A 16,587-nucleotide genomic window follows, 5' to 3' on the forward strand; every position below is an offset into this window, starting at 1 on the left:
TGGGCCAAGCTAGTCTGTCTACCCTCCCTTCCTCAATGCTGAGGGGATAGGAATCTCAAAGCCCCTACCTTTCTGACTGCACTAAAGGGCACACATTTCTTGCTCCTTGCTGCTCTGGAAGGCTAGTGTCTTCCATGTAACTCACTGGTGTACGACAGTTTGTCACTCTCTGCTGCTTCACAGACCTTATGAGTTGTTACAGCCCCACCTACAGCGCCTTGGCTCTTTAGCTAAAGCTGTATAATCTCATACTTCTAGGTCTGAAAGACCCTGACTCAATCCCTGTTGTGTCAGCCAGGAGGGGAGTTATTGTGCTACCACAGGGAGAGGGAAGGTAAGAACACATGATCCCATCTCCCGCTAGTAGATTCAGAACCACTTAGGGATTGGTGTTCTCCCAGCTACAGCAACAAGGAAGTCAGCCATTGTAGCATATATGGATCCCCCTCTTCCAGTGGCAAGACCCAGAGGGAAGCCAGGTTTCCCCAGGATGCCCTGTTGAGTTCCCGGGGGTTGCACAGGTGTTAAATGAAAACACTGTTTGATCCTGGGTCCGCAGCTTTTACATTTGTGGTCTATGCCATGGTGAAGTGTCTCATTCTATACCAGAAACTGTAACACATAGTGAGAAATGGAAACTGGAGAGCAAATCGAACACATGTGCGTAACAGAAATATTAAAGACAATCCAACCCAGAACCATTTTAACTATAATTGGGCAAATAGATGTTACAAGAGTGAAAACCCACCACTTTTCCAGAATTTCTCAACTCCCCCAAAACCCAACCATCACCACCGCTTCTGTCTGATTGACCTCCAACTGCTCTAAACAAATAAATACAATAAAAACTTCTCCATGAACATGGACCACACAAAAGAAATTGTATGTGGAAAGGAGCTTTTTCCAGAAAATGTATGCCTTTGTTTACACTGGAAAGTTTTATCAGTAATACCACTATAGTTTTACCAGTCTATTCCCCACCCTCACCTTATTCTGATAATACCTTTTTTCAATATAGTTTGCCACTCCCCAAGTGTCATAAGATAACTGAAAAAGGCTCTCTTATACCAGAATAAGGGTGTTTGCATGGGGATTAGACTGGTATAATTACATTGATTTAAATTCAGACATTAGGTTATACTTAAACACAAAAACAAAACAAAAAACACACCTTTCCCATCTAGACAAGGTCTGTGTGAATGGGTTGGTGGGGAGGGGGGGACATGTCAAAATAGGACTTGAAAGAAATCTGTCACACTCTTAATTGTGGATTTGTTATTCTGATTCTGTAGCAACTAAACTGAACAACTTTATGGTGTGGATGGACTTCTCTAGAAAGGAATGCTGGAGGGATCGGTGATGTTTAAAACTTCATTAATAATGTGGAAAAGGAAGTAAACTGTATGTTTAATTCAGTTCACAAATGGTACTAAATTCATATGTTCCATGCAGCTAGAATGGGTAGGTAAATGTTTCTGCTTCTGAGATCAGGCACCAGCTGCAGGTGTGAGCTTTAAAAATTCTATTTGCCTTACATGGCTGAATGCTATTGAAGAATACTGAGGATTATATTTATATATATATTTATATATATAAAGAGAGAGATAGATAGATGACTTGCTCCTGGACCATACTTCTGACAGCTGTTTTGTTGTGTGTGTAGGATGAGGGTTGTAATCTAACTTTTAAAATGTGCTTTTTCACTTTTAGAAAATTTCATTTTGATTAATAGTTAAGTATTTCGGGGGGAGGGAGGGTGCGCAAGAGGTTGGGGCATGGCATGCTCTCTTTCATCCCCATCCCAGAAGGTGCTTGCTTAAGAATCTTTTCTTCCTCCCCATTGTTGGATGGTGTCACAGGGTAGCTTGTCTCCTTGAATAGGTCAGACCCAGCTCCCCTGCGTCAGAGCAGATGGGCCCAATTGGGCCAATGAAAGAGGGCAGGGCTAACCCTGGGGCTGTAAAGATCTGTCAGAAGGCAGGTAGAGCAGGAATAATTGGGGAGGCTGTGCTTGGGGATGGGAACCACAGAGGAGTTGAGCTAACCCTGGTGATGACTCCCTGGGACAAGCGAGAGGTAGCCCTAGGGCCTCTGTTCTCTTTCTGGAACACAACTGGCTGAGAGCAATGCTGGCTGAAGGAAAACTGGCTGCAAGAAGGGAGCTTACTGGAACTGGGAAACTACAGGAAGCAGGATTACCAGAGACCCTATGGAGGGGAGGCTGTGAAACCCTAGGACTAAGGGTGAGCTGAGGAACTGTTTTTTGTCTGAAATATGCTTATTCTTGGACAAATAACCCTGTTTAAAGGAGATTGAGCATGGCAGTGAGTGCTTGTTAAACTGGGGAGAAGCCCTGCCACGTCACATACGCTGGAGAATACGGGCACTTGGATTCATCTCTGATACAAGGGGAGAGTGAGATGGATCTCTGGTACCAGTGAAGAAGGGGAAAACAGATGCAGGATGCCACAGAATGGCCTTTGACCATGTGGGGGTGTTCAGGTGGTAGCCACTTTATTATAGATGGCAATAATAAAGTAGCAACACATGTGGTATAAATGAACTAAATAAAGTTGGAAACATGGGCAGGAGATTCATCTTGTTAAATAACCAGAGGGTACTGTTCCTTACGTTCTGTAATGATGGATAACTAAGGGGTTCTCTCCCCCTTCTTATTGTCCAGTAAACCTTTGAAATGTATTCTTTGCAAAGTAAACCCAGACAAAGTTCTTCTTCTCTGCTGGAGTGTAGACACCATGCTGTCTCTCTCTCATCCTTTGGTCTATTTGCTTTTTCAATTGGCTTGATCACTTTACCTTAGATGTAAATGTACTTTCATTGTCTTTGGCCTCACCTTGCTCAATTTTCATTGGAGACACAGGCTAAACAACATTGTCTGGCTTGGGTAGACTTGTGTATCCACTGCCTCCAAAACCTATTTTAAGAACATATTTCCAGCACACACAAATAACTCTTTATACACAACCTATACATATACCACACAATGATATTCATGACAAGATTGTCGCCAGTTTTAAATACACCTTAAAAGAAACTGTTTGGATAGATATTCTGACAACGGTGTTTTCAGTGTGTCCTTTGCCAGCTGGCATCAAGGAACAGTTAGGGTCACACCTGAATAATAAATAATAAGAACATAAGAATGGCCATACTGAGTCAGACCAAAGGTCCATCCAGCCCAGTATCCTGTCTGCCAACAGTGGCCAGTGCCAGGTGCCACAGAGTGAGTGAACCTAACAGGTAATGATCAAGAGATCTCTCTCCTGACATCCATCTCCACCCTTTGACAAACAGAGGCTAGGGACACGATTCCTTACCCATCCTGGCTAATAGCCATTAAATGGACTTAAATTCATGGAGGTTATCTAGTTCTCTTTTAAATGCTGTTATAGTCCTAGCCTTCACAACCTCCTCAGGCAACGAGTTCAACAGGTTGACTATGCACTGTGTGAAGAACTTCCTTTTGTTTTAAACCTGCTGCCCATTAATTTAATTTGGTGGCCCCTAGTTCTTATTATTATTAATAATACAAAAAGCTGAGACAGTTACTGTGTTGTAACTGGGATTCCTAACACAGTCATAAATGTAGTATACAAAGTACCAAAGAAAGAAAGCTTTTTGTAATGGAAACAGTAAGTCTGAATGATTTGTTTACTTTCCCTGTGTAACCTAAGAAAGTTACTATGCAATATATAATTGTCAAAGCCTGCAGTGCAATAGAATATTTAGAGTGGATTTTTTTTAAAGCACTCAGCATTAACATACCTCTGCTCCACTTGAAATCAATGGACATTTTACCACTGACTTCAGTGGGAGCAGAGTTAAGACAATGCAGAACACATTTGACAATTCCACCCTTAACACAGCATTTCTACGTTACAGAATTTCCTTGTATTCTAACCTTTTTAAAAGGCATATTAAAATATCTAAGGAATTTATTTTTGAAAAGGCTCTTTGAGCTTTGAAGGGACTTTTTGCCAGTCTCATTCCTGAGGAAGACTAAAATGAAATGTGATAGTATCCATAGTTATTGGTCTTAATTCGGGAGGTAAAATGGCTGGTTTCATATTCTAGAATTTGCCAAAGAAAATCCAGATGGTGACCCATTGGATGAAAGTAACAGTCCGTCACACAGATGGACACACTTGCAAAAGCAGTAAATGGATTTAAAAAAAAACAAAAAACAAAAAAAACCCACACACACACCCTGGTCAGAGTAAATTAGATAGGAATGTGCAGTATGATTTGGTGGCATATAATTGTACAAAGGTCTTAGCAGAATTTTCAGTTGAAATTTGGCAATTTCAGATTTGGATACACATTCATGAATTCAGAGTTTAATACATTTATCTAGTTGCATGACTTTTGTTAGTGTGTGCTTTAAAGGCACAGGGCATGATTCTGATCTCACTGTGGTATGACTGAGGAGTAACTCCATTGTAGTCAGCAGGGTAACAACAGTAAGTGATATCAGAATCAAACCTTCTGAAGTTAGTTATTGCCTAAGTTTTTGGCAGCTGTATATTCAGATAAGGGGCTGGGGACAGTGGGAGGGAGATAAATGGCTGGAAAGGGGAACTCTTGCCTTTTAGGCTTTGGTGTGTTCACTCCTGAAATGCTGCTTTCAATTCTAGAAGCCTGCCTGCATTACCAAAAAGTAGTAGCTAATCTGGACAGAATGCAAAGAGCAACAGATAAATAGAGAATAAAACAACAATCTACACAGCTGGTTTATACAAAATATTTGAATGATTTAAGCTATGAATGGCCCTTGCATGGTGTGGAGAGAGGCTACAAAGAACTTTCCCCTCCCCTTACATATCCTGCTCAAGGACCAAGTACAGTTTCAGTCCCTCCACTTTGAGGAGCATAGAGACCTCCTGCCTCAATAGGGAAAGGAGGAGAGAAGGCTGTTGTATCCTAAATGAAGTGCAACCTATGCACTGCTTGTAAATGCAGGGGATGGCAGTGAGGGATATTGCCTCCTCATGAAGCCATGCAGTTTCACACAGCCTTCTACTCAAGAATGTGCCTTGAAAGCACAGTCTTACTTTGTCTAGTCTATTCTTGGGCCTGGTCTACATCTAAAAATTAGATTGGTCTAGCTATGTTGCAGAGGACTGGGTGGTGTGGGGTGGAGGGAACTCATGCCCTGTACAAGATAGTTAAGTCAGCCTAACCCTTGATGTAGACACAGCCAGGTCAATAGAAACATTCTTCTGTTGACCTTGCTACTGGGGAAGTAAATTAATTACACTGATTGAAAAAACCCTTTCAGTGATGTGGGTAGTGTCTACACTAAAGTGGCACAACTGCAGCATTGTAGATGTGCTGCTGTAGTGTAGCCATACCCTTGGCAAGATCTACTAGATCTGACTATGGAACACATTCCAAGAGAAAATTGGGCAAATCCAGAGTCTTGATAATCTTTAGGAGACACAGCAAAGCCTTCCTCTTGAGAAAGACCTCTCTGCTATAAGGGTGATACTCCTAATACTGACACCCCTTTCTACCCCAAAACCCTCTACCATCCTCCCAGCCCCTTAAAAAGAGTAAAAATAATATCTACACAATCAGTCCCCAAAACCCTACCCAAGCAGAGGGGTTTTGCCCCCATGAGAGATGTGCAGAGTGTCCATTAAGTCTACTAAGGGCTTTGCTATTGTTACTGATTTTGACAAGGAAGGTATTAATGCACCAAGTGATAGGTAGCCATATATAACCCTAAATTAGTTAAGTGGACAAGAAAGTCTGTGGAATAGTTTCAGTGGAGTGATGGATGTCCAATTTCCCCTTCCTTGTCACTGGATCCTCTCCACTACTCCCCTCCCCCTGGGATCCCTGTGTTCTGGGGCTGGGATGGGAGCTGCAGAGCCTGACTGCTCATGAGATGCAGGTAGGAGGTGGCCCCAGCTGAGCAGAGGCTGGCATGGGTTGTTGACCTGACACCTGTCTCCCATCCCTAGTAACTGGACTTTTAGTATGCAGTCAGTACATCTAACCAGACACAGTATAGGTCCCCTTTTGACCAGACTTTCAGGTAAAAAACTAGACGACACCTGGCAAACCTACTTGATGCCCTGCATTATCAGAGGCAGACAGAACACATTTCCCAAATGCACAATACACACATACCACATCACCTTTCCACTTCCTCCACACTTCTTCCTCTGAGCACCACAATAGCTTGACGTCCTTTGATTAGGCAAAGGCCTGGCTTCTTTGAAATGCTGCTGCAGATGACAAAGAATCCTGGGATATGTTTGGGAGCTAAAGACCCCCACTGGGCATGACTGAAGAAAAACAGGAACTCTACTTTTTATAAATGGATTTCTAAAATATTATAATTATATTCGAGGGAATAAAATAGATATACCGACAATGTGGGTGGAATTTTCAAAAGCAGTCCGCATTAGCCTAACTGTTCCCACTGATGACAATAGTAAAACTTCCACTGACTTCAGTGGGAGCAGAGTTAGGCCAATTCCAAGTGCTTTTGAAAATCCCATCCCATATTTGTTGGAGCTGAAGAACACCAGGTTCCCAAATTTGATAGATGACTTCTTAGTAGCATTCTCAGATTGGTGCCAAAGAGCTTTTATATTTTGCTGCTTTTTATTTTATATAAGTTTATGATGAAGTCACTGGATGATCTCTATAGACATAAATCCTAGCTACTCTGAAGCCCTCACATATCTAGCTACATTAAGAAGTTTTACTTTTCATATGCTCAAATGAAATATTTTACTTAATTCTTTGAGAATGAGTTTTCTTACCTATACGAGAACTTTAAGTATTGACCAATAAATACAATTAATCAAAAGAAAATCCTGAACAACAAGTAGCTTTTTTGAGTGACCTGAAATCTAGTTCTTGTAATTCATTATTCCATTTTTAGTCTTCTGGAGCTTAAAGATGAAAATTATTATTTTCCAGGAGTATCCTTCATTCCTATTCTTTCAGATAGTCCTCTAAGTAGAGTGATCACCAAGGTTATGGTTGTTCTCTTATCTAATCTCTAGTACAGTGGCTGAAGTGTTGCTTGCCAGCATCTTTATAATAAACTGTTAAGTTTACACAGGATATTTTCCCTTTTTGAAATAGAATATATAAATTACTCCCAATTACTCCTTATAGTTGAAGGAATAAGTTAGCTAGTTTCCCCGTAAGTGTCACAGCAGCCGTGGGGGTTCAGGAAAGCCTTGAATGCATATAGTGTAGTGGTTTCTCGAACGTGCTCAGGAAGGAAAATGTGATGCATAGGTGACAGCATGGAAAAGGCACAGGAGAAGCTAACAAATTTACGAGAGAAGCTGACAAATAGCAAGATGAGGCTTGCATGATTGGCAGGGTTATTCAGAGCTTTGAAAGTAATAAGAAGCTTGACCTTGATGCAGTGCAGAAATTCAAAGCAGAACAACATTTTGGTCAGAGCAACAAATGAAGACATTTTTAGTGGCAGTGCTCATGTGAACTAGATAGCCAAAGAGGGTGCCAGGAAGCCCAGAGAAGAGGAGGTTATATTTTATTACTTTCACATTTTCCCCAATCATACACAGCCACTTGCCCCAGACACTTTCCGTTCAGACACAGGCCTCCTATCTATTCTCCAAAACATACCTGGATTGAAAACTGGATGAAGGGTAGTAAACCAAGAGCAATGATAAACAGGGATTATCAAGGTAGGGGAGGTGTCTGGTGGGGTACCACATGGATCAGGGTTAGACCTGTTGTTGTTCAACAGTATTTTTAAATGATCTGGAAGAAGTGGAACAAACAGCATGTAGTTCAATGTATAGACCATACTAAACTGAGATGTGTTGCAAACACCATGAAAGACAGGGAAATAATAAAATGGGACCTAGAAAGGTTAGAAAAAAATGGGTAGAAAGTAAAAGATTCAGAGTGGAAATATCAAAGCGAATACATCTGGGGAAAACTAATGTGAAGCACAAAGATTAAGTGTGAGGGAGAAAGCTGGAAAGCAGTAATGCTGAAAGAGACCTAGGCATGACATGAGACAATAAATTAGATGTGAATTTCCAGTATGATATGGGAGTATTAAAAAAAAATCAAATGTGATTAACAGCGACATGCAGAAGCAACATGTCATGGAACAAAGAGCTGAAAGAAGTCCACCATCTCTGGCACAACTGGAATACTGCCTTCGTTTTTGGCCACCTCAGTGCCAGAAAGACGGGGATAAATTGGAGGGACTTCATAGAAGAGCAACAAGAATGATTAAAAATTGGAAGGAATGTTTTATAAGGAAAAATTCAATATGTACTATATAGTGTAGCCAAACAATAACTAAGTGTGGACAGCTAAGGGAGATAACTGGCCACAAGTATTTGAAAACTGTAAACACCAATGAGGGAGAGGTGGCGTTTAGGGTTAACAAAGGTTTAACTAGGACGACAAGCAAATGTAAGCTTAATTAGGAAATTCCATACCTTGAGATTTAAGTTGTGGAATTGAATCCAAATGGAGGCGATGGAAACAGTAATTTAAAACGTGACTGTACGAGAGTGCTTGAGAATACAATGCTACATTGTCGACAGGAGATCCAGCAGATAAACTTAATAGGTCTCTTCTATAATCACATGTACAAGCTCCTAATAAATATACCCTGCACAAACATATAGATGTCTTGCATACACCATGAGATCATATATACTTCTCTGCATAAGCACACATCCACCCCTTCACAACCATACTCTTGGCAGGTTCAGTGCCACCACGTAGGATGAGGTTTCTGTTGTTTCAAAGGTGTCACTGGGCACTGCTGCCTGCATCTTGATGCTCCAATATCCTCCATTTAGCTCTCTTGTATGCAATGTATTTTACAGGCTGAAACAAAACAACCCTGCATGCATTTAGATTCTTCCAAAATGTGTCCAAAGCATTTCTTCTGCCCTTCTCCTTTAGATGCATCTTTCTTGGCTCAGCTGGCTATAAAGCATTACTTTATTATTTATTTCCATGAGGCCAGTTGAGACATACAAGCCATGCCATCATTTTTACCTTTGTTACTGCAGCTTTGATGCCAATGTTATTAAAGACTTCAGTGCCTGGTGGTCCTGAAAATTTATCCTAAGGATAGTACTTTGGAAGCATTGATTTAATATAGCCAATAGATTTGAGCCATTGTTATGAGGTCCATATATCATAGCTGCAAAAGCAGGAAGATAAAATCTGATCTTGGTTTGGAGCTGAATCCTCATGCATTCCAAATCCTGCCTCTCAACAGATCAAAAGGAACTGCTAGTCTTGTGAATTTGGTCATTCACCTCATGAGTGATGGTCACTATCTTAGTGTTTGTTTATACATGGAGTTATTCCAGAATAGCTCTTGTTTAAATGCACACCCTATGTTAATCCAAATTTACTTTCAAGCATAGACAAGCCCTTCAGGGTAAGTCTATGCTAGATTTTTTGCTTCTCTTCTAACCTGATTAACTGATTAGCTCAAGTTAATTGGCAACTACCCGTTTTGGAAATGCTAATCTAGACACCCCACAAACATGTGTGGTTTACCCTAAGGCTCTGCCTAGGAACAAATATTTGTGGATTGTCCAAATTTAACATGCTAACATGAGTAACAAGTGCAAAATCTGCAGTCTAGACAAATCCACAGTAGAGGAACTTATTGTTCAAAGGGTGTGAATGACCAGCTGATGGCTGGGACATTTATTGCTGTCTTGCTTAAGGTGATGGTTAGACCAAAACACTTAGCTGATGCACAGAAACTGTTTACGGTGCTTTGAAGATTGCCTTGTTCTGGAAACACATGAGATGAACTGCCATCTCTTTCCATAACCCTGAGATGGAATTGATTGATTGTATCTGCACTCCAGATGACATCACCTTACTATTTGCAAGTATATACACCCACATCAACACTTCCACCATACACAACTCCCAATCCCTCACTATAGAACAGATTGGGAAACACAGGTGAGTGTGCTTGGGAAACAGTACAAGGACAACTCCCCTTGGGGCATCATGTGCCCCAGAAGAACAAAAAGGGATACGGAGGCGGCAGAACCTCAGCACCACCCCCTACTGCAGTGGCCCACACAGCAGGTAGCTGCATCAATGGAAGTAGGCTGTAGTATTTGAATGGATGGTGACACTTTTATAATCTCTCCCCAGGCACAATCTTTCCTGGGGCCTCTCCCTGGGAAGTACAGTGCCACACTAGAGGCAGTATACACAAGGCTGTCTCTCTCTCTCTAGGTTTATACGTTCCTTCCCACACGCAACTAATTCTCAACACCCCAGCTACCCCATATATACATCCTACTATTCACTCTTCACACACTTCCCCCCCCCACCACCATTTCCCTTCCCTCCCTCCCCCCCCCCCAATTCCACATCCTGCACTGACAGACCCACAACCATAGGTGGATAGACACCTCCTACACAAAACCTATACACCACAGTCCTTGTTATCCACACACCTACTGCCACAAACTATTACTCCCCTTACCTCTCCTCTAACCTTCACAGAAAGGGAAGTACATTACCCCTACTCTACATGGACACAGATGTCCCCACAGAAAATATATTCCACCCTTTGCAAATATAGATTAATAGCTTTGTCACGATTGTGTATGCAATTTGCCAAAGTTAATACGTATCCCCATGCTCTCACCCCTAAACTCCCACCCCTTCCTGTGTGCCCCTGAAACTCCAGCACCAATTGCACCCCTGGAACCAACGTGTTTCCCTTCTCTTCTGGCAGGCTTATGGATTTGTTTGCTGCTGTTTGTTTTTTTTAATTATGGAATATAGAGCAGGAGCTTTGGTATAAATAAGGGTATTATTGTGGGATTGTTTGGACTAAGTTGTGGGCTCAGCACACTTGTAGTCATTCTTATTTCATCTGGCAATGAGTTCCATAGTCTTGGCACAGTTCCTATTGAGTGTCTGTCTCCTGTGGTCATGAGTCTCCCTCTGTTGGTCAAGTGCTTTATTGTTCCAGTGGGATGTAACAATCATGGGAGTTTGTGATCACACAGGGGGAAATGGTCTATTAGGTAGCTAGAACCAGTTCCATGCATGGATTTGGAAAATTAGGAAAAGGATCCTGAGTTGGACTCCGCCTTCAATGGAGAATCAGTGCAGACAGTATTTAATCAGGATGATGTTTTCCTGGCATGCTTTGTTGCTGACCAAATGGGCTTGCTGAGCCCTGAAGTTGCTAGGGCTTTTGCAGGACATGGGGATTCCTGGTTATTGTGGGCCAGATTTTCAGCTGGTGTAAGTCAGCAAAACTACATTGGCTTCAATGCTAGCTGAGGTCCTGGCCCACATAACACCACAGCGTGAATATTGCAGTTATGTTTGAGCCTATCACAGTAGCCACATCTTTGCCTGACCGTACCAGACTCCATCTTCTGATGGAATGCTGCTGATGGAATGCTGCAGATGGAAATGGGCAGCATTTTTCACTGTGGTTATCTGAGTATCCAAGTGTAGCACAGTGCCTAAGAGGACCCCGAGGCTGCAGATCAACTTAACAATCTGAGAACACATGCCTCAAATGGATAGGATTGTTATGGAGAAAAAGACTTCCTCAGTGTTTCCCTCTTGCCTTCAGCATTGCCTCAGTCTTCAACTTCAGCCAGATGCTCTTCATTCAGGTACACTGAGATGGTGCTCTTCACCTTTGCAATTCACCTCTCCTCCCCCCAACATTTCTCTGCCCTACATACAGTCTATCACACTCATTCAGTTTAGCCATCTCTCCCTACTCACTCCACAAAAACATCTTCTAACCCCATACAAACACTTATCCTGCTCCTCACGCCCCATTATTCTAACACAACCAGACCCTACATTCAGACATGTTGCAACCCTATCACACATCTCTCCCAATAGCCTCCCCAATACACACACAAACAGCATTGCTCACACACACCTTTATAACATTTGCGTAGACACAAGCCCCTCAATAACAGGCTCTTACACACAGCTCATCTACTCCTGCATGTTCCCAAACTCACTACCCTCTCCCTGCCCCAGTACACACTTCCCTCTAAAGCTCTCTGCCGATAATCTAAACACCTCCCATGCAATCCCCATATACCCACACATCCCTAACCCAACCCACAAACAGTAACCACATCTACCAATCCCCCCCACATCACCTGTGTCCACCTGCAACAAGAATTCATCTACCCTTCCCATACCCTCTCCCCTACACCAAACCAACACACCCAGAAACTACTGACGCTGCCACACAGGCATATGTAACCTCCCACACCGTTACACAACATCTTCTACACCTACATCCATACTGCCCTGCAGTTAGCCCTGACCCCCCCCGCCCCCACACTTTCCTATTCCTCACCACACACACTCCATCCACCCCAAAGCTCTCCCTGTGTGCCTGCTCCCACATACCTCCACACTATCCATGAACCCTCACACATCCTGACCCTCTTCTCTCCCCACCACAACTTTTATTTATCCTTCCTTGAATAGCCCTTTCCTTCACTTATAAACATCCATAATGCCCCTCCCCACTCTCATGCCATAACCTGTCACCATCCCTCCATACTTCCCAGAGAGACAACCCTATTCCTGAATCCCTCACACAAATACACGGGCCTTCTCATCACTCACTCCTTAACTATTTCCAACATCCCCTTTCCTCCTCCCCTGAATGTAATCTATGCCCCTACCAAACACCCCTTGCCTTCCCATAATACCACACACTCTACTCCCACTCCTGACTCCCCTCAGACTTATCCCTTAACTACCCCTCCACACAGCCAGCCCTCCTACTTCCTCTGCTTCCCGCACCTTACAGCCCCCACCTCCATAGTGCTAATACATTATAGCCCGTTTCCCTGCTAGTGTACCATTCCCTTTCATCCCTTTACCTGGCCCCGCCTTTCTCCCATTATACCCACACCTTATACCTCAATCCCCCCATCAGACAATCACACTCCCCTTACCCAGCCCTGAATTCACACTAACCTCCAACACATACAACTCTATAGCCATTCCTTTTGTCACACTTTGCCCCATGTGCCTTACGTTCCCCCATACCACACTCCCCTCCTCCACATATGCTTCCTACCTCCCCACAAACATGCATCTTTTTCCTCTTCTGCCCAAGTCCCTTATGCACCCCACACATTACCTCACTCCTTACACCCCCATGATTATATACCCCTGCACTTTGCTCTCCCTCCTCCTACAGTGTTTCTCACTTCCATACCCCATCTCTCCTCTAAAACTACACCTTGTGTTTGTGCCCCTCACCTGCCCTTCACATGAACCCCAGGCATTCCCCCCATCTACACCCCCTTTACAGCCCCCCCATCCTCCCACCTACATCCACATGCCTCAAACCCCACCACATCTTTACCCTCCCTTCACACTTCATCCCACCCACATAATCCCCATTAGCTCATCCCCCCTTCCAATCCCCACTCCCACCTTTTACTCCAACCCTGCCTCACAACCACACACTAACTTCTTCTGGCTCCACCAGCCTTCTGACCTCCCTCACCCATGACCCCTGGCCACCTGCCCTGCAGACTCTGGGCTCTTCCCTCCCCATACACCTTTGCACTTCCCTTGATCTTCCCCCACAATCCCCACCCTGCATACCCTTTCCTTTCCAGCCCCCCAGTCCCTGAAGCTCTCTCTGCCTCCGCAGGGCCCCTACCTTCCATACCCAGACTCCTCCCCCTCAACAGAATCCTACAGGCCTCATTTTAGACCCCACACAGGCATTCCTTAGCTGCCTGTCCTCCCCAAACACACAGCCTTGTGCCCTTTTCCCCTCCACCCATACATCTCATACCTCCACTACAGCACCTGCCGCCACCCCCACCAACCCCAAAAACTTCACACACACCCAACCCTGTCCCCAGTCCACACCCTTTCTCCTCTATTCCCCCCCCCACATGTTTATTTTCCCTTAAGGTCTCCCAAACGCACCCGTGATTTCCCACCCACCCAGCTGTGTTCCCTCTTGCACCCCTCACCTGTCATGTGCACCAAATACATAAACCTTCCCTCTCCTCTGGCATAATCCTTTCACCCCCGGTCTTTCTCCTTTACACACACCCCACTTAATCCCCCCAGCAAAAAAAAAAAAAACAACTCACATCCCTAACCTCAGTAGCCTACCACGCCACGCACCCATTCCCTAGCCCCACTGATACAGCCCCACTTCCCTAGACACTCCTCCCCACATTCACACCTATCTTCCCCCCTCGCCCCCTTTCTCTCGCACACCCAGCGCTCCTGATACGGACACGTGTGTATCCGAGACCAGCCTTCCCACTACAGGCAGCTGGAATCGCTCCTCACTCGCTCGCCTCTCGGCTGCTTTTGTCCATTGTGCCACAAGCGTGGGGACCGGGGTTGTTTGCCGTCGGCTGTTGCTGACACCTTTGGCAGGAGTTGCAGTCTGTCACCCTTCACTTTCTGATACACAGAGCAGGTACGGCTGAGCCTGGGAGGGCTGGCTTTTGTCAGGGCACTTGTCGGTAGGCACAGCGTTAGGGCAAACTTCACACGCTATTTGCGCGCTTCACGCGAGCCTAGCAGCAAAGGGGACTTTCTCGGAGAGCTGATAGGAACAGAGCGGAGCATATCTCGCACATCCCTGTCTATTGAAGAGGTCCTCGTCTCTACATCACTGGTTTGCAATATGGGAATTAGACAATGCCCTCTTAGTAGCCTAATGCAACCTCAATTATTCCTCTCTCTAGATACAGCATATTTCTAGAGCAAGAGAGAAGGCAAATGTTTGTCTCTTCCCTCCTCCCCCACAAAAAACCCCCCCAAACCAACCAAAAAAAAACAACAACCCACAACCCAACCCTCGCCAGTAACTGACTTTCTAAGCTTCGATTCAGCTGTTTGGTTGAGAAGCTGCTTTTATTTCCCTCTCTGTGCGTGTGTGGCTGCCTGCTACATTCCTAGAAGGCACTTTCCAAAGACGAGAAATCGCACGGCGTCGGACTAGGTTTCCTGCCTTGCCAACGCCAAGTGAATGTATCAGTTCACCTAGACACAGATGTGCAGATAATCCTTTGATCTCCAGGCCCTTCCAGAGAATTTAGTGGTTGGGTTTGAAGGGAATGTGGGGGTAGTTTTAAAAGGTCATGCACAGGCGCTCCGTGTCTGGCAGAAGAAAAAGCGCCAGCGAAGTTAGTTACCTGAGCGAGGCGAGGTCTGTGAACTGGGCATTCTGACTTTGCTTGCCTCGGGGCAAGTGTGCTGAAGCTGATCCTTGCATTCCCCGCTCAGGCTTTGCAACCCTTTTGTTGTATCTGAAGGGGCTGGTTCCCCTCTTAAAATAAAGCCACGAGTCTTCCTTGCTTTTGCCTCTTAAATCGGATTCCTTTAGCACCCGTGACCCCCCGGCTGCTTCCCTGCCGCGGACCTGAACCGCCGGCTGTGGAGGAGAGCAGCGAGCGAGGAGTCTCCAGACTAAAGAAAGGTCTGGGGGGCGAACGCACTGAGACAGGCTCTAGAGGGTGGGGCAGATCTTTCAACAAGACCCCCACTCGATTCAGATTTTAAAGACCCCCCCTCCCCTTCACGACCCTATTAGAAAATGTCATATTTCCCTTACCGTGGTAGGAGTAACCATGGCATCCGTGTGAATGTTTCCAGAAAAGTCGACATGAAGAGAGAGGTTGATGTAAATATGTTCATTCAAAGTCCCAAAGTTGGTTTGCTTGGGCTGTGCAGAGTTGCTCTATGGGAGAGGAGCCTTAAACTCTGAGTCCCGTGAACATAATCTGCTCGATTATAACAAACCAGCTCAGCCAGATGGCTCTGTGCTCTGCGGATTAACCCCTTTATTGCCACACTCTGCCTTCCCTACCTACCCTTTCCAATAACGCTGCCTGGCTGGGAAAGTCAGCAAATGGAGCCCTTTTTTTTATTTGCAAACGAACAATCCCCCATAAAGGTATTTTCCCGGTGTGTGTTTTAAAGAAGCACAATTTAAAAGACCCGTTGATCATTTTATCCCCCTCCTAACAGGATCTCCTCCTATTAAGAACAGTGTCAGCACCAGGGAACGCTTTACAGAATTCCTTTGTTAAATCATAAACATCTCTTTTTAAATACGATTCTCAGAAGAGAAGTATTTTATAGCTCAAATGGCTATGCATTAGCACTGTAATGATCCACCCTCTCTCCAGCGCGCACACACCCTGGTCAAACTGTTTACACGTGTTGCTATTCTTACCCACGTTCAGAAGTCATTAAAGGGCACATAAAACAGGTGAAAAAGAAAAGCAGAAGGAAGTACTTTCTGATAAGCCTTTCTCCCCCTCTCTCTCCCTCTTATTTAACTGCAAATTTTAAACCTGCTGGGTTGGTTAGTCGGTTAGCATTTTTGTCAGCCGAGTGCCCCCCCCCAAATTGGAAGCAATATTCGTTTGTAGGAAGAGAACCCAGGGGTGGATTCCTGACCAGATATTCCTCACGTTTTGATTTGTAGATCAGTCCATTAAGAAAAGGACCGGGCGGTGCCAAAAACATGGAAAGTTCATCAGCCGTCAGCAGTGACTGGTTTCC

The 16,587-nt window shown here is 44.4% G+C and overlaps 1 protein-coding gene across 3 annotated transcripts in view; it reads right to left on the minus strand.

Moving 5' to 3' along the window:
* NTF3 (neurotrophin 3) overlaps positions 1-16,124 on the minus strand; it is a 60,952-nt gene extending 44,828 nt beyond the window's left edge. The window contains exon 1 of one of the 3 annotated variants that reach the window (XM_045001757.1): positions 15,632-16,118. In XM_045001757.1, the coding sequence (XP_044857692.1) occupies positions 15,632-15,649 (18 nt within the window). In that variant the 5' untranslated portion in view covers positions 15,650-16,118. Of the gene's footprint in view, positions 1-15,212; positions 15,247-15,631 lie in introns of those variants that run through there. The other 2 variants (XM_045001758.1, XR_006576188.1) reach the window with 2 other exon arrangements.
* Positions 16,125-16,587: the final 463 nt, after the last annotated feature.

The sequence above is a fragment of the Mauremys mutica genome, chromosome 1 (genome assembly GCF_020497125.1).
Source record: "Mauremys mutica isolate MM-2020 ecotype Southern chromosome 1, ASM2049712v1, whole genome shotgun sequence".
NCBI classification, from domain to species: Eukaryota; Metazoa; Chordata; order Testudines; family Geoemydidae; genus Mauremys; species Mauremys mutica.